We start from the raw sequence: 23,536 nt of genomic DNA, 5'->3' as shown, positions 1-23,536 counted from the left end.
TAATATTAGGTAATTTTTTGAAACCTTGTACATATTTACATACAGAGCATCCGCGATTATGAAGAAGAAGTCGAAGGATGATATTTGAAAAAAAAAAATGCTCGTGGAAGCATACAGAAAAATTGAGGAAATTTTTGGTTTCCCGTTTCAGATCATCGAATCACGCATAAAAGTTTCGCTAGTTTCAACAGATTGTACCTAATGCTTGCTATATTTTTACTTTTTTGTATTACGGATGTCTCGTAAATTAAAAAAATCGAAATCCGATAACAGCTACAAAAAATCTATACGGTCAAATATCGAACATAAAAAAATCGATTCAAAATATCGATTAATCGGAGCGATAATATCGATTCCACATATATCGTATCGGTATCGCCCATTACTAGTTTTCAATATTTTATCAAAACAATCACTCAATCATGGAGCAATGTAACGATGTCGTATGATTGAGATACCTGCTCGATTACAGCGACTCGAAAAAGAATTTATTTGCAGTAACTAACCGAAAAAATATGTTTGCGATTGCGCCCTAACACCGGTTCTAAGCTTAGATGCAGAGTACAGAGCTTTGTTCGCCAATGCACTATGGGGCGGCTCCATACAAGTAGGTGGCCGAAAATATTTTCATTTCATTTCTGCAATATTTCACATTTATATCGTAGATTATTGTCTAAAAGATGTGAAATACTTGTTTTGCAGGTCGTTATTACTTCTAAGGTCTCCAAACTCCCTGGAATACAGACCTTTGATCTCTATGGAATATATCCCTTTTATCTACGAATGTCTCATGTACACAGCAGTCTATAGATGTGTATTTTATTGCAGCGCAGACCTGTAGAGTTCAAACTAGAAAATTGTATACTGTTTTTATGTGAATTGAGTTGTACAGATGTTCTAAGTTGCACAAGGAGTGTCAAATACAGGCCATTGCATCTACATACGTAACAGGTTGTCTTTGTAGGATTTTTCAGATTGGTTCAGGCTCTTAACCCGTAAAACAAGTAAAGGGAATACAATATAAAGCTCTATTAAAGCTAAACGAACTCCATGCAATAAAAGCTTCAAGATATATAAGTATACTGCAACAACATTTATTTATTCATTATGTACATGAACATCCTCAACAAAATCATCATTTATTTCTTCAAGATCGATTAAAATATCTGCTATGGTATATTTTTCTGTACTCGAATCTGTTGTATTGCAAGAAGTTTCAGTCACTAAAAAACTTTGAACATCTTCTGGATATTCCAGATTAGATTTATTTTGAAGTCGCTTACCTAAGTTGAGGGAGCTTATCAAAGGATCCGACGAGTTCATAGCACGAATGAAAACGTCATGTAAATTTTCTTCTCTTGAGGCTTTCCTGGCATGATGATTTCGACTTTTTTTTAAGTGCTTGTGTTGACGCTCAGCTGCTTCTTCAGCCAACATTACAAGTGATTCTGGTGAATGAGTTATTATATTCCCGGCATGGGCAACGACTTTATGCAACGTAGCAGAAATTTTATACCAATCATACAGCTGCAAATATAACCGGTAGGTTGCTTTACAATAACTGTCTAGCTTTTCAGGATTGATTGGCTCTTGGCAGTTTATCGCGATCAGAATGTTCCAGAACCGGTTTGCTTGATACTTGATAGATAATGAGTTGCCTCCTCTTGGTGAGCCTACGCCAAATGGAGTATCATATAGCTGCATAAGCTATCGTGTACACGGCCTACCACGAAGCCTACGACACTTTTCGTGTTATCTACTATCTCTATTTTAACTGTTCTTGATGCTCTTTTGACATACGCATGGGATTTGTATCCAGCCCATCACAGTCTGCCGTGTATTATGAGAATAATTATATTTAATGTTTCAAAATTAATGATTTTTTTTCGAAAAAGTCGAAAGTGGTAGTCGCTAAGCGAAACTTTGAGAAACTTTTTTTGTATGGAACTTTTTGTATGAAATTTTTTTTTTTTTCTTCGGGTCAATTTCGGATGTTTCACTACCTTTTTTCCCATAACCAACCCGTTCTTCGCAAGTCCATGAAACAAGCTTTCAGAAACTTTCTAAAGAGTTGGAAAAGAGCTACTGTAGCCGAAGATATTGTCAGTTGAATAATGCATTGATTTTTCAAGAACTAAAAAGTGTCTGGCTCTAATGCCTATATCTTGATAACCATATGGCTTAGAGTGCTGATATGCTGGGGTTTAATGCTCCAAAGCGTTAGCATTTAGTAGGTCAACTTGAATTACGAATCAGAGAAAGTCGATTTTTTTATTTTCGGCCACCTGATTCCCCATAGTGCAATGACAGGCGTACGGACTATAGACACTATAGGTTCCATAGACAAGCGGAGGCACGGTTGAGTCATTTCGATTTAGTGTGTTTTTCCGTTTTTTCACAGTGTACCACGCGAATTTGACGTCACACGCTCCATTGCTTGGATTGCATTTGTGACGTCATGCTCGTTTGGCTACACTAACTGACAGTTCGTTTGGCTACACTCGCCTTCGCCTCAGCTCGTCTATGGAATCTATAGTGTCTATAGTACGGACGGGGCCCTTGTCTTCACGGCTCTCACACGGAGAAATGAAAATGCCCAGAAATGGGTGTTTTTTCACCCATCTTCGAGATAACTGGACTAAGTGGCTTTACCCACAAATGGGAAGAAGGTTTGTACGTCAAAATGTATGTGTAGTTTTCACTCACCTTCCTAAAGCTAAAATTTCTTCAAATGGGTGAAAATCACCCATCTGCAGCAAAATATTTTCAGCGCTGATGAATTTGTCCTCTGGGTCCTCTTATATGTATCCAAATTTCACCACTGTCTTCAAATGCAATGTAATCGTGAGATTATCGTGTTATTGACCCATCCGTTATAGATCCATGACGAAGCAAGCTAAAAATCACAAAAAAGGTTTACTTAAATATCGGAGTCTAGTGGGAGCCGATTTACATGCTCTCATTTTCTTATAAATTGAGCAGTTTTAAAAACACTGAAATACTTACGTTCAATGTCTTGACTGCATTATTATCATTACTCATTACTTAATTGACGTGATTATTTCTGGACTTTGTCTCTTATTTGGTCGTTGAAATAAATTAAAACAATTTACAGTAAGTTTTCTAAGGACTCCATTCTAAAATCTCGCGAAAAACTGCAAACAGATTTTTCATCCATAAAAGGATAAAAAACCACCACACCTTGGATTACATGAAACTGTTTGAAAGTGGGCACTTTTCACCCATTTTCGAAATTTTGAAATCACCCATCTTTTTGACAGCTTCATATAGATCTCGAAGGTGGGTAATTTTAAAACATGTCATGGGTATTCTCAAATCTCCGTGCAGCCAGTGGTTGGGGGTCGTTTAACAATGATGTCATAGGTTTTAGAGGGGGAGGGGGTCTAAGATTTTGTGACACTACATATACTAGGTAATGAGATTCTCACGTCCGAATGTGTGAGTGGCGATAAAAGGAAAACAAACACTTTTAGATAGTGCTACTCAGCAAAGTTTGGGTAAAAATGAGTATATTTCCATATATTTTTTTACTCCTTCGCAACCATTGTGATGACTCGATCAATTTTGAGGTTATGAGCAGAAGGAAAACAAACATGTATTTACACATGCCGAATTGTACATCAGTGTGCGAGCGTTAAACGTCACTAATCTCTATACAAAAAAAGCGTGACACAGGGGGGGGTCTAGAAATCTCAAAAAGCAGTGGACATCATATTTGCATCGCCCCTTGTCAGTCTGGATAGGAATGGGCGATTTTCAAAAAAAAAAAATCTACTGGGTCGATATTTTGAGTGTAAGTGTTTATTTCTCAGTTTTTTCTGGCAGATTATGTAACTCTGAGTAAAAATATCGAAATCCAATATCACTTACAATAAATCGATAGGTCATATATCAAGCATAAAAAATCGATACAAAATATCTAAAACTTGAAGCAAAAATCGCCCATTCCTACCTCAGGAACGCACATGCCATGACGCGCTTTCAATAGTTCAAGACAAAATTTTCAAAACGACTTATCTGCTTTTGTAAACAAAGATTCAAACGACGATTTGACGAATCTGGAAACTCTGCTAACACCATCAACAGGTGGCAGGAGACCTTCTGCAAATCGTCGTTTGAATCTTGGTTTACAAAAGCAGATAAGTCGTTTTGAAAATTTTGTCTTGAGTTGTCAGTAAACTTTATTTGATAACGGGATGATTCTTGTTTTCATTTCGGATCATCTCGTTATGGTCACAACCAGAGACGTTGTTTATAGATAGAGACCCGCAAACAGTGAAGCCGAAAGTACCAAACGAGCAGTCAAACGCGGTACCAAACGAGCAAAGTAAACAAACATTACCAATCGGTACTAAATGCAAGATAAGTATTGTAATCAACATTATACAAATTATAAAAAAAGTTTGAAAAGTTAAGTAAATGAAGATGTTTTCAAAGTTCTCATAGCATATTTAAATAAGGTATTTAATCATATTTATTATTGAATATAAGGTAATGGTGCTAAAGAAGAGAAAATATGTAGTTGGAGCAAACGAAATAACTGCTCACAATGAGAGTCACTTCAAGTTCTCACAAATTTTTACGTTGCCGATCGCACAGAATTTTTTTGTCTGCTGGCCGTGAAGCCAGAATTGCTTTTATTCTCTCCGCGTGTCTCTATATACCCGCATAATTGTATACTATATGTGGATTATAGCTCAGACTGTTATTGATGATAAATAACAATGTCATTACCAATCCGATTAACATATGTAAAAACAGTAAGCATACCTCATCATGAGTGGTTTCAACAACATGATATATTGTTTTCCTCAAATCTATTATTTGGGTAATAGGCGGTTAAGTATAATTACCATTCAAAAATGGCTATTTTCCAGTACATTTTTTTCGGCATACAGCATATGTTGCCGTTGCTAAACAATCCTTGTTCCTAGATTAAAACAATGAGGGAAATAATAATGTTACAATATGACCATATAGATAAAAACGTCGTACCAGAACCTTTCATATTTGTAATTTTTCTTTTTTCCGTGCTTCTCCCGTTTCTTCATGACATAAAATTTAAAAACATTCAATATTATTGTAGTGCTAATTTTTATTTATTACCCATTTTATAAAATAATCCCGTAAATAAAATATTTTAAAATTACACAAAACTTCGTATTCGCAGCATTATCTTGAGGAATCCCGGAGCCGACTGTGATAGATTTTCTTCAGAATTTGATGTAGGCTGCAACGAACATATAAAATCTATTTAATATTATTTAGAATTGAATGTTATGCAAAATATACATACCTTGTTGAAGATAATCAAAAATGATGCACCATGAGTCTAATTGACCATATTATTATCGAGCGAACGTAGATTCTGGATCTGGAAGAAATCATTCGTTATTTCTTTTTAAATTCAAAGTACTCAGTCAAGATTGTTAAATATGTACAATTACGCGAGCATTTACTTACTTGAAAAAAAAAAATATGATGAAAACCTGAATTTTAAACTAATATTTAACTAACCCATTATAAAAATACCAACAAACCGGCCGGGCTGTTGTTTTTGCAACTGATGTCATGGCTACTGCTCGGGCGGTGATATTATGCACACACTTATCGAAGAAGTTGTATGATTGGTAATTTTATCATCCAAAGATATAATTCGACGATGTATGCGTGGCAATGCAATAATTTTTTCGCCGTTGATGGAACTCAACACTATTGGCACACAGTACCATACCATACATAATTTCATAATGCTCTTGTGATGTTTGCTCATTAATTCGATTCTAATATGGAGAACAAGAAATTATAAAGAAATGCTTTGATGTGTGTTAACCACAAGTGGTATCGGTAATTTGGAATCTTGTATAATATGCGTTCTAAATGGACATAAAGTCACAGCATAAATGGATGATAGCATGAATAGTAACAACATGACTTAATTCATGCGAATCATATCGACCAACCCACAAACTGTTTTTTATTATGCGGGTAATACCATCGTCTCTGGTCACAACATTTTTAGTTCACAGCTACCGTCGCTGAGCCCTTCAGCGCTCCAGACACAGTGTCAACTCGATGTAAAATGAGAAACGTCAAGAAGGTTGGGAATTTTACGCCTAAAAATCTTGCTTCGTTATTAGGACTTCAATACATTTCATTCAGAGTTATTATGTCAACGTGAATTACCGGGAATTGTGTCGGTCTGTTTATTTATCATCAGACTAAGGCCGGAGTGGCCTGTGCTGCACATAAAAGACTTCTCCATTCAGCTCGGTCCATGGCTGCACTGTCGGTCTGTTGGTATCGCTGAATTCGACGACTGTTTGAGCCTATTTATCCGGGTAACTCAATCCTGGCCTCTATGAAAAAGCAACAGCCTAAACTCCTAAAAAGAGGGTGCCTGAGCTTCTGCTGTGCATTAAGCTTTCGTTTCAAGTAGATTCACATTTAAAATCCATAAGCATTGAGAATTTTAAATCTCACTCAACGCCGTAACAAGTCTCCAGTTAGCCTTGCGAGTAAAGGCGTAAGATTGCCAATCCGGAGATGGCGAGTTCGATTCTCGGTTGAAAACTTTCTCGACACCCTGGGCATAGTGTATCAATTACACTTGCCACACAAGATACATACTCATGCAATGGCGGGCATAGATAAGCTTTCAAATAATATAACAACTGAGGAAATGCTAACAGAATGCTGCGTTGAAAAGCAGGTCAAGTTCCAGTTGGAATGTAGAGCCATAGATAAAGAAGAAGCATTGCCGTAACGCTCCGAATCGACTTTACTCAGTTAAATCCTTGAACACATTAGTTCTTAAAAAACAAACCCTCCATAGTTACCTGAAGAAATCAGATATGCTTTTAGTTTAAATTTCTGAATCTATGAAAAGCAGCATTATTCCGAAAGCAGGCCCTACTGAATCAACAGTGTCAACAGACCCAATGAAGCAAACTAGCCCTGCCCTGATGTTGATCAGGACTCTAACGTGACGGTCACCGGCGAGGTTGGGCCAGGGCTTATGAACCGTCTATACAATTCATTGTTACGAACCTACTAGATAAAATCACGAGTCGGTACAAACGGTAACAACCAGGTGACGAAGAAAGGATCACAATTGGAAGCATTTAAAATAGAACTGCAAGTCGCCAGGTTTAACGACAAGGGTAATCTACGACGTATTACATCTCCGTAAATTCAACATCGTGGTGCTTCAAGAAATCATTCATATTTATAAGTACGAAGATATCTAAATATGAATAGCGGTTTCGCGGCTATGAAATATACCGTGGAAGGCTTGTATAAGTCATTCAGCGTGTTTTCATTCTTATCCAAAGTGATAAAATGATTACAAATCAATTGGACATTGTCACAGTGTCCGAAATTTAACGTGGACAGGCTTTATCATTTACGTTTTATTTATTTTTATGCTCAGAATATATCTGCTTGCACGTATTGGAAACGGAAAAAGCATCATAAAATGATTTGGATGAATGTTCCATTTGGGAAAATAAAATTCGACTAATTGGTTTTCTGCGAATTGTAGTACAATCATCGTACTAAATCATCTAGCCGCATGGGTCTTAATCGAAATCTTACATATAACATCTAAAAATTTGTAGTCAGGTCGATAGTACTCAGAAGTAATAAAAATTGTTTTTGTTTGTGCATGTGTTTTTTTTTATTTCAATCATTTGAGGGTTCAAATTTCCCGAACAGAAGCAACGACAGAATACTAATAGCACATTTTTCGCCATAAAGCTCTGCACAATTAAAATTGTCATGTCGCATCGCTTTACTGTAGTCATCTTGAAGGTCATCTTTTAATGGAACACTGCAAATAAATAACATTTTCGAACCGTAAAGTCTTCTATCATCCGCAGAATTTAATCAGAACCAACCTGAACGTAAGCCTGACTATATCCACCATCATGGACTTTCCTTGTGGAAGTAGTAGATTTCTTGCTTCACATATAGCTCGCAAAACGCACATTTTCATCTGCACCTGGTTGCTGAAAATCGATAAATCGATTGCATTAACAAGATGGTTATACCTGTCATAAGACGAGTTTAAACAATCCCATTGAATTCCACCACTTAATTGTATCCTGACAGATACGTATTTCGACCTCAACAGTAAGGCCGTCGTACTGACTCGACGAGTCGTTGACTAGTCGAGAGCTCGAGAAGACGGCCTTACTATTGAGGTCGAAATACGTATCTGTCAGGATACAATTAAGTGGTGGAATTCAATGGGATTGTTTAAACTCGTCTTATGACAGGTGAAAACATTCCACTAAAAAGCTCAAAATAATTTTCTTATCAAGATGGTTATACACTGCCGCTAAATACTACATACCTGTAACCTAAAGCGTGTTCAATGGCATGATACAAATCTCGCCTTTCACGGTAATGATAGTAATTTTCCCAATCACGATGATCACTGATGTTGTGCATATCTTCCTCTTCAATAAAATCGTTATCACTAAAATCATCCATAGCTCTCCCCATGCGATGGAAATTTGTCTGATCGCGTCGTTTGTATGACTCATAAATCTGGTTCATGCGTTGTTGCGTTGGATTGTAGGAATTCGGTGCGTACCAGTCCGATCTATCTTTGCCATAACCCGGAGGTACCCACGTTTCCGGATGATCTTTTAGATACGATTGTAACTCCATTTCCGACACTTCATGCCCGAGGTGGTGCTCATGGTGTGAATATTCCAGTGAAACTGCGGGTGGGGGTACTGTTGATATCATTGGTGGCTTAGGAGCCGTCGGAGGAGGTAACACCGGTCCCTTTGCTTTCATAAATATTTCACCCAATTTGAATTGCGAAATACGGCTTGTATAATCTGGTAGAGGGTATAACAAGTCCCACTCTATAAGACCATAAGAAGACGCCGGATAACGGAATATAAGAATTTTTGCTGCCGCAATCGTAACCTGTAAAAATAATTAATTAAGTCAAAATAACTCCGAACATCTGAATTTTTTTTAACTCACGAGTACTAAAGCATTTTTTGGGAATAGCAAAAACCTCTTTCCTCTCGACAAAGTCTTTTCAACATTAGTTACATTCTGACTAAATACATCGGAATCATTTGCTGCGGTAATCGAAAAGCAAGCGACTTCATTGGATATTATTAAAACTAGGAAAAAGAACGCCTTCATCGTTGAAACGATAGCTTTATCTCACTGACTAGCTGGTCGATGCTACTTAAATTTATAACAGCCAATATTAGGCAAGTCATCGAGATGTGGAGAAAGGCGCTAAACTGTACTTAATCAATTAAACTGTAGCACCGCGCAAAAACAATTTCATCATAATTTTTTTTCTCAAAAACATGCTAAAAACTGTTTCATAGGTGATTGGAAATAATATGGTCAATATTCCTACATGTGTTCTAGTTTTTTCCAAATCATTCTGGAGCTCAGACAGTCGATATAGCAGGTTAATTTTACTTGGTACTAGATCAATGGCTATCCATCATGGTTATACAGGACCCTAGAGGCCAGGCAGGCGTTTGATGTACAATTTAGATAAGGCGACCTTCTAAGACAGGATTACGGGGTTTGGCACGTCATGCATTTCAGGGGTCTTGGATTGACGGGATTTGGACACGGAAACGAAATTATCGTCCCTTTAAAAATACATGGGGGACCCAATACCGTGACGCGTTTTCCGAACTGTAAACCAACACTAAGGGTGGCTTACTACCTATTCCTGGTGGTCAGCCTAGGAAGTTTTCAAGTTGTAAATGGGCTCGACTTCTATCAGACAAAAATATCATGTTATGGAACGTACACACGGTCAAGCCGTTTGACCAACATGGACTCCAACTCTCGTTTATTCAAACATTCATCAAGTTTTACCAACAGCGGCACGAACAATCAATTTATTCGAAGAACAATATCACACACGAACGACCGAAGCGCCAACTTGAGCACCAACCATCAAAAAATATATGGGGGTTTGTGCAACTTCACTACAAATGCTCAAACATGTTCGGCAAACATTGACTCCACCCCCTACAACTCAAACCAAAATCAAACCGGTTTAATTTTTTCCAACCGAGCCGCCAACTGTCAAATGGTTGTTCGAACAACTTCACACACGTTCAAACAAAGCAGCAACCGAAGCGTTTTCTTGGGGCGGAGTCAATGTTCGTCAAACTGCTTGACTGGTGTGTACGTTGCATTTCTTAAGCACTTATGGGGGAGTCTGCTGTTTTCTTACGTACTATATAAATTATATGGATTAAAGGAATCTTACATGGAGGGAGAAGGGGTCGAAAATTCTTACGTAATAAGTGTATGACCCCTAGTCACATTTGAGATAATATAATCTGGCAACACCAGGGATGATCGCAACGGATGCTGATGGTTTACCGCTTGTTTGTTTACCGATCGTTACGTTCAATTTCCTGCATCCATGTTCGCTCCGCGTCCGTAAATCTGCACCACCAGAACGCCTCCAGCTTTCGGAAGCAAACACGCAAAGAAGCGGCTCCGACTGAAAGTCCGCCGATGCTAGTAAGCATTAGAGCCTACACAGTTAAAAATTCTGAAATTACACGCTACAAAAGTATTCGAACCAATATTTTTGAGTTAAAACACTTTCAATTTCACATCCAACTTTTTCGTATATACAATATTGAATGCAAGCTCCATAGTAATGACAGCCGGTAATATTAAAATATAATGGAAAAATAAGTCGAATGAAGACTTTTTGCTACATCTGTTACATGTTGTAACATTTTTATACTGTGTACATACTTCGAAAAAAAAACATGTAAATTTACATAGTTTTGGCTCGATTGACGTATGTTCGTCTTCGTTCAATTCGACTCATTTTTCCAACACTTTTTAAAATTACAAGTCATCGTTAATATGGAGCTTGTATTCAATATTGCGTTCAAGAAAATGTTGGATGTAAAACTGAAGGCTTTTGAACACAAAAACATGGGTTCAAATATTTACATAGCGAGTAATTTTCAGAATTTTTAACTGTGTACTATATATTTATTTATTCTCCATTTCATTGATTTCTGCACGCCCGTTTTAATCTACTCAGAGACTGAATAAAATTTTGAGTAGTTCTACTTTTTACGAAAAATGAGTAATATTTCCGTGGGAAAAATAGAGATGACAATACAGCTTTACTCAGTCACTGAGTAGTATATACAACGGGCATGTACTATTATGTAAATTTTTGATTTATTTCTTTTACAAGGGGCATTACGCAGACATTTACGCACGACCCAGCACACGTGCTTAGTAGTTGCCAAGCTACTACACGGAAGTGTACTGGAGTGTCGGACTCGACCAGTGAAAGTATGTAATACCGACTAAACTCCCTTGGGCTGCACCCAACTATTCACTCTGTGGTACACTCTTAAAAATAATAAAACGTAAATGTGACTGAAATGTTATTTGACATAATTATTTAAAGACGTAGCCATTGATAATTGAATTAAAGACGTAGCCAAATTACACGCCAAGGAAATATTTGAACCCATATTTCAATAGTGTTCAATAGCCTCTAATTTTACATCCAACTTTTCTTGTATGCAATATTCAATGCAAGGTTCATAGTAATGACAACCTGTAATTTTAAAAAGTGATGAAAAATTAAAACGAATCGAATGGAGCTTTTTTGTAACATCATATATGTAACATCATATTATACAGTGTAGTTGTGAAGACCAAGGTGGCCACCAGACGGCTTTCCGCAGAATCCGAAACGTTAGTAAATATGGTCATTTTGTGAAGATCGTGCTAGAGCTTCCCAATTTTTTTCTAAACCATTTATGACGGTGAGCTTTGATTTAATTCACAGTTCTTACCCAGCAATGAACACAGGTGGCCACCGGATCGCACTATGGGATCAGAAGTTATGGCTGAAAAACATTTTTTTACGCAAAAAACGAGTAAAAAGTCTCGTCGAAAACGCGTGAAAAAGTCTAGCCCATTTTTCAAGCACCTGGCCTCAACCGAATATGTCGTGTTCGACGCAGAATCCTGTTCCATTGCTTTCTAGTGAAAATTATCCGGATTGGACTATGGGATCAGAAGATATAACCAAATTACATGTTTGCCTTTCTTGTATACTAAGTATAAGTAAAGGCTATATCATTTCATTTTCATTTATTTAGTCTACATCTAAACAGATAACACTGAATCAACAATTTGACGCCACAATACACGGCTCGAGACAGCATATCTCCACCCTCGAACACCATCTTTGAAGGGTTGCTGTCCGGCATTCTTGCAACATGTCCTGCCCATCGTACCCTTCCGGCTTTAGCTACCTTCTGGATACTGGGTTCGCCGTAGAGTTGGGCGAGCTGATGGTTCATTCTTCGCCGCCACACACCGTCTTCTTGCACACCGCCAAAGATGGTCCTAAGCACCCGTCTCTCGAATACTCCGAGTGCTTGCAAGTCCTCCTCGAGCATTGTCCATGTTTCATGTCCGTAGAGGACAACCGGTCTTATTTGCGTCTTGTATGGAAGCTTCCACACTGATATTCTTCCCTCCCCCTTCATACGGGAGCTTGGCAGAAGGAAGGTCGTGCGATATGTGCCATCACAAATATTGCCCTCCGCTCGCTTTCAATTCGACTTCTATAAAAAACATTCTTCATGCCTACCGTATCCTAACGGAACTATCAATTCTATACTTTCGCCTCTAATTCTATCATGAACATGTACGTCTTAGTTTGGAAAATGATATTAGCATTTCCATATCATTGTAAGAAATGTTTCATCAAAAACTTCTAATTCCTGGAATTTCTGAGAATAATCGAAGAAGCATCGTATCGACATTCATTTAAGATTTCCTTCGGAATTTCCTCCAGGGATTCCCTCGGAAAATATTCCAGGAATTTCTTCAAAAATAAATCAAAAAATTTCTTTGGAAACTCCTCCAAAAATCCCTCCAAAAAGTTTCCTTTAAAAAAACTTTTAAAAATTAATTCAGAAATTCTTCCGGAAATTTCTTTATGTATTTCTTCGGAAATTGCTTACGAATTGTCTATGAAGATTACTTCAGAATATACATAACCGATTTCTTTAGAAAAACCTTTACGAAATTCATTCGAAAATCTTGAAGAAATGCATACAAAAATGGTTGCAGGGGTTCCTCCGAATATTGTGTTGGGAATTCCTTCGGAGCTCCTTATGAATTTCTTAGGAAATTACGTTAGGAGTTTCTCCAAAAATTGCTTACCAATTTTTTTAAAGCAATGCCTTTGGACATTTCTTTGAGAATTTGTTCGGCAATTCCTCGTTTTAAATTTTTTTTGGCAATTATTCCATGAATTCCTTAATTCGATTTTTAACATGCAATATCTTGCATAATGAATTTCTTCAAAATTTTCCTAAAGAATTTCTTCAAAACTTCTTCCAGCAATTCCCTTGAAACGTTCTCCGGGAATTCTTTTTCAATTTCTCAATTTCTTCGAAAATGCCTTTATTAATTCTTTCCGAAAATCTTTTAGGAATTCCTAAATCCGAATGTATTGGATTAGTCTTCATTTTTTTTTTTCTAAAAGTCATTTAGTGTTCATTTTAGGAATTCTTTCAAATCTTTAATTATTAACGGAAGTAATTTTTGGATTATTTCAGGACAAAAAGTTCTGGAGGAGTTCTCAAATGAATTTTGAAGGAGTTTTGAAGAAAATCATTGAGAGTTTTGTACAGGAATTTCCAAACGAATTTTTGAAGGAATTTCCATAATAGAACCTGAAAGGATTTTCGAAAATAATTACTGAAAAAATTGCCTCAGAGAAAATGCCTTCTGGTATTTCTGACGTAATTCGTATATTTCTCAAGGAATTTCTTCGGATTTTTTTTTCCAGTAATCTATTCGCAATTTCATCCAGAAATTCCTTTGGAGATTCGTCCGGTAATTTCCTCGGAAATTGCCTCAAGGAGTTCTACAAAAACTACTCCGCAAACGATTTTTTTTTGTGTTTCTTGTGATTTCCCTTAAGCATTAGTTCGGAATTTCCTCAACAAACATTGGAAAATTCGTTAAGTTATTTCTTAATAAATACCTTCAGAAATGATGCTGGGTCATTAGGCCGAAGGCCGTTAGGCCGAAGGTCATTAGGCCGAAGGCCATTAGGCCGAATAGTCATTAGGCCGAATGGCCATTAGGCCGAATACGAACTGGGGAGTGACAAGTGAGGAAGAAGTAGAACGGAAGAAAGAAGAAGGAAGAAGGAAGAAAGGAGAAGGAAGAAGGAAGAAAGGACAAGGAAGAAGGAAAAAGAAAGAAGGAAGAAGGAATGAGAAAGAAGGAAGAAGGAATGAGGAAGAAGGAAGAAGCAAGAAGGAAGAAGGAAGAAGGAAGAAGGAAGAAGGAAGAAGGAAGAAGGAAGAAGGAAGAAGGAAGAAGGAAGAAAGAAGAAAGAAGAAAGAAGAAGGAAGAAGGTAGAAGGAAGAAGGAAGAAGGAAGAAGAAAGAAAGAAGAAGGAAGAAGGAAGAAGGAAGAAGGAAAAAGAAAGAAGGAAGAAAGAAGAAAGAAGAGAGAAGAAGGAAAAAGAAAGCAGAAAGAAGGACGAAGGAACAAGGACGAAGGAACAAGGAAGAAGGAAGAAGGTAGAAAGAAGAAGGAAGAAGTAAGAACGAAGAAGGAAGAAGGAAGCAGCAAGAAGGAAGAAGGAAGAAGGAAGAAGGAAGAAGAAAGAAGGAAGAAGGAAGAAGAAAGAAGAAAGAAGGAAGACGGAAGAAGGAATAAGAAAGAAGTAGGAAGAAAGAAGGAAGAAGGAAGAAGGAAGAAGGAAGAAGGAAGAAGGAAGAAGGAAGAAGGAAGAAGGAAGGATGAAGAAGGAAGAAGGAAGAAGGAAGAAGGAAGAAGCTAGAAAGAAGAAGGAAGAAGGAAGAAGGAAGAAGGAAGAAAGAAAAAGGAAGAAGAAACAAAAAGGAAGAATGAAGAAGGAAGAAAAAAAAAGGAAAAGGAAGAAGAAAGAAAAAGGAAGAAAAAAGAAAAAGGAAGAAGAAAGAAAAAGGAAGAAGAAAGAAAAAGGAAGAAGAAAGAAGGAAGAAGGACGAAGAAACAAGGACGAAGGAACAAGGAAGAAGGAAGAAGGTAGAAAGAAGAAGGAAGAAGGAAGAAGGAAAAGGAAAAAGTAAGAAGAAATAAGGGAGAAGGAAGAAGGAAGAAAGAAAGTAAAAGAATAAAGTAAGACGGGAGAAAGAAGGAAGAAAACGAAGAATGAAAAAGAAAGAAGAAAGAAATAAGAAGGAAGAAGGAAAAAGGAAAAGGAAGAAGGAAAAAGGAAAAAGGAAAAAAAAAAGAAGGGAGGAGAAGAAGGAAAAATTAAGAAGGAAGAAGAAGAAGGAAGGAGAAGAAGGAAAAATTAAGAAGGAAGGAGAAGAAGGAAAAATTAAGAAGGAAGGAGAAGAAGGAAAAATTAAGAAGGAAGGAGAAGAAGGAAAAATTAAGAAGGAAGGAGAAGAAGGAAAAATTAAGAAGGAAGGAGAAGAAGGATAAATTAAGAGGAAGGAGAAGAAGGATAAATTAAGAAGGAATAAAGAAGGTGGAAGAAGAAAGAAGGAAGAAGGAAGAAGGAAGAAGGAAAAAGGAAGAAGGAAAAAGGAAGAAGATAGATAGAAGAAGAAATATGCAAGAAGGGAGAAGGAAGGAGGCGTAAGGTGAAGAAAGAACTTCTCATTTTTCACTTTTTTCTCCTTTTTGCTAATTCGGCCTAATGGCCATTCGGCCTAATGACCGTTCGGCCTAATGGTCATTCGGCCTAATGACCGTTCGGCCTAATGACCATTCGGCCTAATGACCTTTGGCCAAATGGCCTGACACCTTCAGAAATATATCTAAGAACTCTTTTGGAATTTCTTGAAAAGTTCTAGGACAAAATTCTAGGAAATTCGTTAAGAGTTCCTGAAGAAGAAACTTCCAACAATCTTGGATGTCTCCAAGAATTCCTTTGGACATTCCGCCGAGACTTCGTTCAGAAATTCCTCTAGGGATTTCATCGGAAAATCAGCCGAAAATTTTTTTGGAAATAAATCCAGAAATTAAATAAGGCCGTTACAAATATTTAATTAACTTTTTGTCCTACTGGTCTCCGATGGGTCAAGGGGGGGGGGATAATAAAAAATAAATATAAAAATCAAAAAAATCTAAAAACTTCTCGGATTTGTTGAAGAATGTTTGGAAATTCCTCAAAATTATCCGAATTTTATTTTGTTGCCCCCTCAAAATATTACTTTTTGGCTAAAAAATCCGAGGGGGGGGAGACAAAATAGTTTTTAAATATTTGTATCGGCCTAAATGTTGAATTTGCTCAAGATATTCCTCCAAAAATTAAATTCAAAGAAAGGTTTCTTTTTTGCCTTTCTCGTACACTAAGTGTACGTAAAGGCTATAATATTGCTTCAAAAACAAAATTTTGATAGGAGACCCGGAGGGCCGATTTTCATATACCGATCGACTCAGCTCGACGATTTGAGGTGATGTCTGTATGTGTGTATGTATGTATGTGTGTGTGTATGTGTGTATGTGTACAAATTTTGTAGACACACTTTTTGGAACTTAGCATTATCCGATTTACTCGCAACAAGTTGCATTCGACGGGGAATGCGATCCCATTGTTTGCTATTGAAAATTGGCTCGATCGGACATTGCATTTCGGAATTATTGAAAAATCATTGTTTTTTCCCAAAGGTCCCCCCTTGGAAAAAATTTTTTTTTGCGAAAATGGTGGCAATACATTTTAACTAATGCAAAAACATGCAAAATGATCGAAAAAATGTGATCTATTCTTCTAAAGAGCTTTTTTGACCTTTCTAATGTGATTCTTTCAATATATTTTATAATGCACGAGAAAGGCATCATCACTGCTAGGTGGATTAATCTGGGTTTTCTAGAAATATTTCATAAATTTCCTCAGGAATTCTTTAAGAACTTCCTCCATGAATTCTTCATAAATAATAATAAATAATAATAAATAATTCATTTCAAATTTCCATCGGATATAGCTTCCGAAAATCCTCACAAACTTCTTTTGAAATATCCACAGAAAGTGTTTTAGAAGTTCCTTCGAAAATTGTTTTAGAATTCCTCCAAAATTTATTTAAAAATTCCTTCTGTAATTCATTTACGGATTCCTTCGGAAATTTCTTTAGGCTTTGGAAATTAGCTCAGAAACTTCATCAGAAATTAATTTTGGAATTTCTTTGGACGATTATTCAGGCATTCCTTCGGATTTTTTTGAGAAATTACTTTGGAAATTTCTTAGAAATACCTCTAGGGGTTCCTTACAAGCTCCTTGACATTTCTTTCCTGAAATTCCCATAGGAATTCTTTCAGCACTACCTTAAGCAATTTCTGGGGAAATACTTAGGGTAAGCTTTAGAAAATTCCTCTAGTATGTTTGGTAACTTCAGGAACAATTTTTTGGCCATTTCCCTCAAGAATTCCTTTACAATATTCTTCATTTCCCAATTTTTGGAGAGGATTGTGAGATTTAACCATAGATCATTAATTAACGCTACGCAGTATCATACGATTGAAACAAGTTATTTTATTCGGACGAATAAAAAAACTCGTTTATATCGTAAGAGACTGCGTAGCCGTTAATTAATGATCTATGATTATTCATTTCTTTTAATTTTATTCGGGGATCTCTTCAGAAATTCATTCAAAACTCTTTTTTTTTTAAATTCCTTCGAAAATTACCTTTGGGAATGTCTGTAGGGATTGCTTAGAAATGTCCTTAAAAGGTTCCTTCTAATTTTTCTTCGGGAATTCCTTGAGTTTCATAAGTGCTTCCGGAAATTCCTTTACAAAGTTCGCCGGAAATGTCTTCAAAAACTATTTCGTTCATGAATTCTCTCGGAAAGTCCTTTAGGAATCCATCTTGTATGCCCTTCCAGGGTCCAGGTTTCACACCACCAGGTAAACGAAGTAGCTATGCAAACCTAAATAAACGATATATTGAGAAGTAAAACCACTGAATGTATCAAAATCCTGAAGTGGAAATAACTTTTGAAAAAAGTTATTAACAAATTTAGTCCGGTGACATTGCAATCTAATTCTCAACACACTGCTCAGGGATCACGAAAAGTGAAGCAGAATTCATTGGATTTAATTCATCAAAATCAGGAAATAATTAAATAATTTCAATTTTAATAACTTTTTGTTTCAGGTACTAAAAAGTGTCGTCAGCATTTGGCTGTTTAATGTACTGTTTGATGTTTTTTATAGGGTGATTCGTACCGTGTGAATAAAAAAATCCGCGTTCAAATTGATTTTTTCAGCCATTGATTTTTTCATCCACACTGGTTCACGCCGCCGCCGCCGATAAAAGCCAACGGCGCGCCGCCGGGGCTAAAGTGACCACCACGCCGCCACCAATTATATGACCGGTGCACAGGTCTATATACGACCCCTTTTCCTGCTTCACAGATAGTAATCGGGCAATCAGTGGAGATTGTTGAAAGCCTCCGATATCATGGCAGCCAAATGGCGTAACTTCTTCTTCTTCTTCTTCTTCTTCTTCTTCTTCTTCATTGGCATTACATCCCCCACTGGGATATTGCCGCCTCGCAGCAGCATTTCCATCCCATCAAAAACAAAGCAATGGTAAGGAATTTGGTTTGTTTATTATTTTGTGATTTTTTTCAGCAGTGAGCACGCATGTTGACAAAAAGAAGCAACGAATTTGGTGCCGTATTTCTTTGTTTAGCGATGAGATTGATATATGTACAGTGAGATGGAGATCGGAACACTTCCGCTATATCATGAGGCTAAGACGATGATATTTTTATGGCCAGGGACCAAACCAAACCGAAAATTGCCTAGACCGGCACCGGGAATCGAACCCAGCTACCCTCACTCAGCATGGTCTTGCTTTGTAGCCGCGAATCTTACCGCAGGGCTAAGGAGGGCCCAAAATGACGTACCAAGATCAAAACAAGCACACGGAAGCAAGAAAGCGAATGCTGCCTTTGCTAGTTTAACAAAAATCTAGGAAAACAGACCATCAACAACTGCAAGTGCTGCCTGCGGTACAAAGGGGGGCTGTCTGGGTCGGCAAGCTTCAATAAAAACCCCTGATTTATCCACCTAGCGGTGTGTGTGCCTTTCTCGTACATTAGATATACTCAAAAAATTGAGTGAGAATTTCTTAGCGTGCAAACAAATCGGTTTAGGATAAGGGCCTAAAAGATGAGTGAGTTTTATTTTGCACACTACACACAGACACCATTTCAATTCGTCGAGCTGAGTCGATCGGTATTTAACACTATGGGTCTCCGGACCTTCTATCACAAAACCGTCTTGGAAGTGAATATATAACGTTAGGTATAGAACGGATATTCGTTAACGATTGATCAGACTGGAACACCAGTAACTGTTGTTTTTTTGTTGTGTCATTTGTCATGTTATAATCAACTTGTCATGAATCACCATTTATATTTTCCTTTTTCATGTGTTTAGATTATACCTGGCTGCACGTATCGGAAAGCGACATGTATCGTGAAGAACATTCGGAGTGATGTTCCATTTGGAGAAATTAAATTCGAAGAATTTGTTTTCTACCAATCGTCATACAATCGTCTGATCACATGCGTGTCAATCAACATTGCAAAATAGTTAATGGGTAATAGCAACAGAACAGTAATAAAAATAAAGTATTCTTTGTTTTTTTTTAATTGTTTTATTCGATCGATGGTTCAAACTTTCCGAACAGAAGCAACGCCAAAATACTAACGGCGCATTTTTCCCCATAAATTGCTGTACAATCCAAATTGTCATCTCTCATTGCCTTACTATAGTCATCTTGAAGGTCATCTTTTAATGGAACACTGCAAATAGATAACACATTCGAATAATGAGGTCTCTCAACAACCGCAGAAATAAACCGGGATCTGTACCTGAACATAAGCCTGGCCATTTCCACCATCATGGACTTTTTCTTTGTATGGAGTAGTTTTCTTGCTTCACATATGGCTCGCAAAACGCACGATTTCATCTGCAACCGGTGTCTGAAAATCGATAGAGTGATTGCATCCCGAGTAGACGAAAATAGCTCAATAATATCAAATGTTGATCAGATAGCAAAATGAGATATGGACATGATTGATATAAGAGATAGAAGGACAGACAACAATATCAATATTTTGCACTAAAATATCATGATGAGATTGAGTTATGCTATTTGAAAGCAGTGATCAATATAATGTGTCATTAGTTTGCTGTTATCTGTGGCATATCTTGGTATTTAAATGATATTTCGGTACAAATTTTTGATATTGTTTTATCTCTTACATCAATCAAGTTCATATCATGTTTTGTTACTCTATTCATGGCTTCTGACCGGGATTAGCAGAACTGTTACGCTCTGCCGCTCAATACTACATACCTATTCCCTAGAGCATGTTCAATGGCATGATACAAATCTCGCCTTTCGCGGTAATGATAAAAACTTTCCCAATCGCGATGTTGACTAATGTTGTGCCTATCTTCCTCTACTAAAAAATCGTTATCACTTAAATCATCCACAGCTCTCCCCATGCGATTGAAATTTGTCTGATCGCGTAGTTTGTATGCATCATAAGTCGGGCTTACGCGTTGTGGATATGGATCGTAGGTATTCGGTGCGAACCAGTCCGATCTATCTTTGCCATATCCCGGAGGTACCCACGTTTCCGGATGATCTTTTAGATACGATTGTAGCTCCATTTCCGATACTTCATGTCCGAGGTGGTGTTCATGGTGGGAATGTTCCAGTGGAACTGCGGGTGGGGATGGTGCTGATGTCGTTGTTGGCTGTGGAGGCGTTGGAGGAAGTAACACCGGTCCATTTTGCTTTTTAAATATTTCGCCAAGTTTGAATTGTGAAATGCGATTTGTGTAATCTGGAAGAGGGTATAACAAGTCCCACTCTATAAGACCATAAGAAGTCGCCGGATAACGGAATATAAGAATTTTCCTGCCGCAATCGTAACCTGTAAAAAAGGTGATTAAGTTAAAATAATTTTGACCATGACCATTTGTTTTGAACTCACAAGTGCTAAAGCATTTTTTGGGAATAGCAAAAACCTCTTTCCCCTCGACAACGTCATTTCAGTGTTAGTGGCATTCTGACTATACACAACGGAATCATTTGTTGCGTTAAACGTTGAACTAGTGACCTCATAGGTTGTTATTAAAACTAGGAAACAGAACGTCTTCATCGTTGAAACGATAGCTTTATCTCACTGACTACCCGATCTATGCTTTTGGAACTTATAAGAACATATTTTTGGCAAGCCGTCGAGATGTAGAGAAAGGCGCTAAAAAATACTTATTCGATGCCGCTTAAACTGCGCAGTAGGCTGTTCCAAAAATACGGAGCGCGCAACATCAAGTTGAATCTTAACATGTTTGGTGCATTCATGTAAAGAATGTAATCGCCCATCCTCCGGCTGCAAAACATTCCCTATAGTGTGTGACAGAACTAGTGTCAAAAAATTAATAACGTAAATTACATTTGGAAATATGAAGCCGGAAATATTTGCGGCTAAACACATGACAAACCTCCGTACGAATATGGCGATAATTAACCAATTGACTGTCATAGAGCCTTGGAAAAGATCACATCCCTAGATCGAAACGTCGGCGATGAAATAAAATTGTAACGCCATTATTCACGACTGAAAGTCGTCACGAAAATCGAACTATGTAAAAACAATTCTGTTTATTATGATGATGGTGGTTTCGGCTTACATGGCCTTGAGTTAGACTTTTTTATCTTTAGTTTATAAATTGAGATTAATTTAACGAAGTTCACAAAAGTCATTGATTCGATTATCACAGATATATAAATTATATAACATTCCTTAATTATCCAGCTGAAATCATGAAATAAACAAACTGATCAATTGTTCTTCATGAGCTCGTTGGTTTAGTGGCTACCGCTTCTGCTTTATTAGCAGGAGGTCGTGGGTTCAATACCAGGCTCGCCCATTTCCTATTTTGTATTTCTATCTTAGTTCTTTCTGTGTTTCACGTTCTATCAAAAAGATTCCTGCTATTATAACCTGCCACACTAACAGTTCCAAAACATCACTTGGAACCTATGGAGAGGTCGTAGAGTTCTCTGCATCTTTCTTAAGTATGTGTCCAGTTAACCTTGCTCCCATTTCCTCAGCATTCGCAAGAATGTGGCCAGAATAGATCTCAACTACTGGAGAGAGTGCGCATTGCTTCCATCTAAGACATAATGATTAGTCCCAAAGCAATATCTGTGGTAACAGTAGAAGCATTAGAACTGAACGCTAGTGTCGCTGTAGCTATTTAAAGTATTTTGCCAAATTATGCTTCAATAAGATTCAATAGGCCATATATTATGTATCATGTTGTAGTTCATGTTTAGTTTTATCACCAACAACGGTTTGACACTTATAGTACCGATACTTTGGGTGCCAGGTCGAAGTAACCTAGCTGTTAGTCACGAAAACAGGAACGACATAAGCATTCTTGTACTTTTGAATCATCTGTGGTAACGGATGATAGTGATGCTAGTCTCATACAACACGAATTTGTACAAATTGATCAATGCAAATGCTGATGCTCAACAAACTGATCCATTATTCTTCACCAGTTTTTTTTTTTACAAAAAAAAAACTAAATCTATTTAGCACGTCATAGCACCATTCTTCTTTGCACCGTTTATCTGAAGCATCATAACAAACTGTGAGGATCGTCACACTTTTTGCAAATATCTCCCACTAAATTCGTCCGATTTTTCGACACAAGTTTACTGTCGACTGTTTCCAGGCTAGATTTTCGTCGAAATTCTCTTTTTTATGGAGGCTATGTCACCATGAGTCTCTGAGTCTGCTTCTGCTGCAATATCCTGCTGGATTCCAATCTAATGCTTGTTGACAGATATTTCAAGACAATTTATTTTTGAACTCGCAAAGGCAGTTCTTACCTGCTTGATCCGTGCACCTAAATCGAACCTGGTACCAGCGACTAATGCCATTTCGTTGCCACGATTTCCGAATTCTCCACTGATTCTCCATACTGTGAAGCTGGAAGGGGTCACTGTATTCACATCCAACGATTTGCTTTGTTGACTTAACTAAACATGCCCATAAGAAGCGTGCGGCAAGCTCGTTGAGCTCACTCTGCACATAACTTAAATATCAACATGCTAGATGAAGTGCTACGTCATCAAGTCAATTTCAAGTCTTCCAGGTGCTTCACAATAAAAGTCTATCATTGCAGTCCACGGGTTGGATCTCGGTAAATCGCATCTGACAGAATCTCGTCGATTACGTTGAACAACAGTAGCGGTGATATTCCTCACACGGGCTACGACCCGAAGGGGATCGGATAGGGCTTCGTTGTGCGGCACTCTGCACGAGAAGGACTCACACATGTACGATAATTGTATCAAGAACTTTCTTGCGTCTCATGGCGCCTCACACGTACGCGAGACGGTCGAAAGCTTTTGCCTAGTCATCGAAAACCAAATAAAGGGTCTCGGAATTTGTTA

At 37.5% G+C, this 23,536-nt stretch overlaps 2 protein-coding genes across 2 annotated transcripts; both read right to left on the bottom strand.

Annotated features, from left to right (window-relative positions):
* Positions 1-7,704: 7,704 nt before the first annotated feature.
* Positions 7,705-19,522, bottom strand: LOC134204932 (uncharacterized). Its single transcript, XM_062679745.1, has 4 exons — positions 19,496-19,522; positions 8,378-8,964; positions 7,920-8,030; positions 7,705-7,852 (listed from the first exon to the last, which is right to left on the bottom strand). Exons 1-4 carry the CDS (start codon positions 19,520-19,522, stop codon positions 7,705-7,707), a joined length of 873 nt encoding a protein of 290 aa, XP_062535729.1.
* Positions 19,523-19,708: 186 nt separating this feature from the next.
* On the bottom strand, positions 19,709-23,121 carry LOC134204931 (uncharacterized). Its single transcript, XM_062679744.1, has 4 exons — positions 22,970-23,121; positions 20,414-20,999; positions 19,926-20,036; positions 19,709-19,856 (listed from the first exon to the last, which is right to left on the bottom strand). The coding sequence occupies exons 1-4, from the start codon at positions 23,058-23,060 to the stop codon at positions 19,709-19,711; spliced, it is 936 nt and encodes a 311-aa protein (XP_062535728.1). The 5' UTR covers positions 23,061-23,121.
* Positions 23,122-23,536: the final 415 nt, after the last annotated feature.

The sequence above is a fragment of the Armigeres subalbatus genome, unplaced genomic scaffold (genome assembly GCF_024139115.2).
Source record: "Armigeres subalbatus isolate Guangzhou_Male unplaced genomic scaffold, GZ_Asu_2 Contig982, whole genome shotgun sequence".
NCBI classification, from domain to species: Eukaryota; Metazoa; Arthropoda; class Insecta; order Diptera; family Culicidae; genus Armigeres; species Armigeres subalbatus.
Note: the sequence above shows the minus strand (reverse complement) of the source record. Positions and strands in the feature narration are given on the sequence as shown.

Bases quoted from the DNA above. Each gene is read 5' to 3' on its own strand.
- LOC134204932 (XM_062679745.1), bottom strand. From the start codon at position 19,522: ATGTCGCTTTCCGATACGTGCAGCCAG. The intron at 8,965-19,495 runs GTATAATCTAAA...TTATTTTTACAG, and splicing joins TTTCCGATACGTGCAGCCAG to GTTACGATTGCGGCAGCAAA. The intron at 8,031-8,377 runs GTATGTAGTATT...ATCGATTTTCAG, and splicing joins GAACACGCTTTAGGTTACAG to CAACCAGGTGCAGATGAAAA.
- LOC134204931 (XM_062679744.1), bottom strand. From the start codon at position 23,060: ATGGAGAATCAGTGGAGAATTCGGAAATCGTGGCAACGAAATGGCATT. The intron at 21,000-22,969 runs GTAAGAACTGCC...CCTTTTTTACAG, and splicing joins TAGGTGCACGGATCAAGCAG to GTTACGATTGCGGCAGGAAA. The intron at 20,037-20,413 runs GTATGTAGTATT...ATCGATTTTCAG, and splicing joins GAACATGCTCTAGGGAATAG to ACACCGGTTGCAGATGAAAT.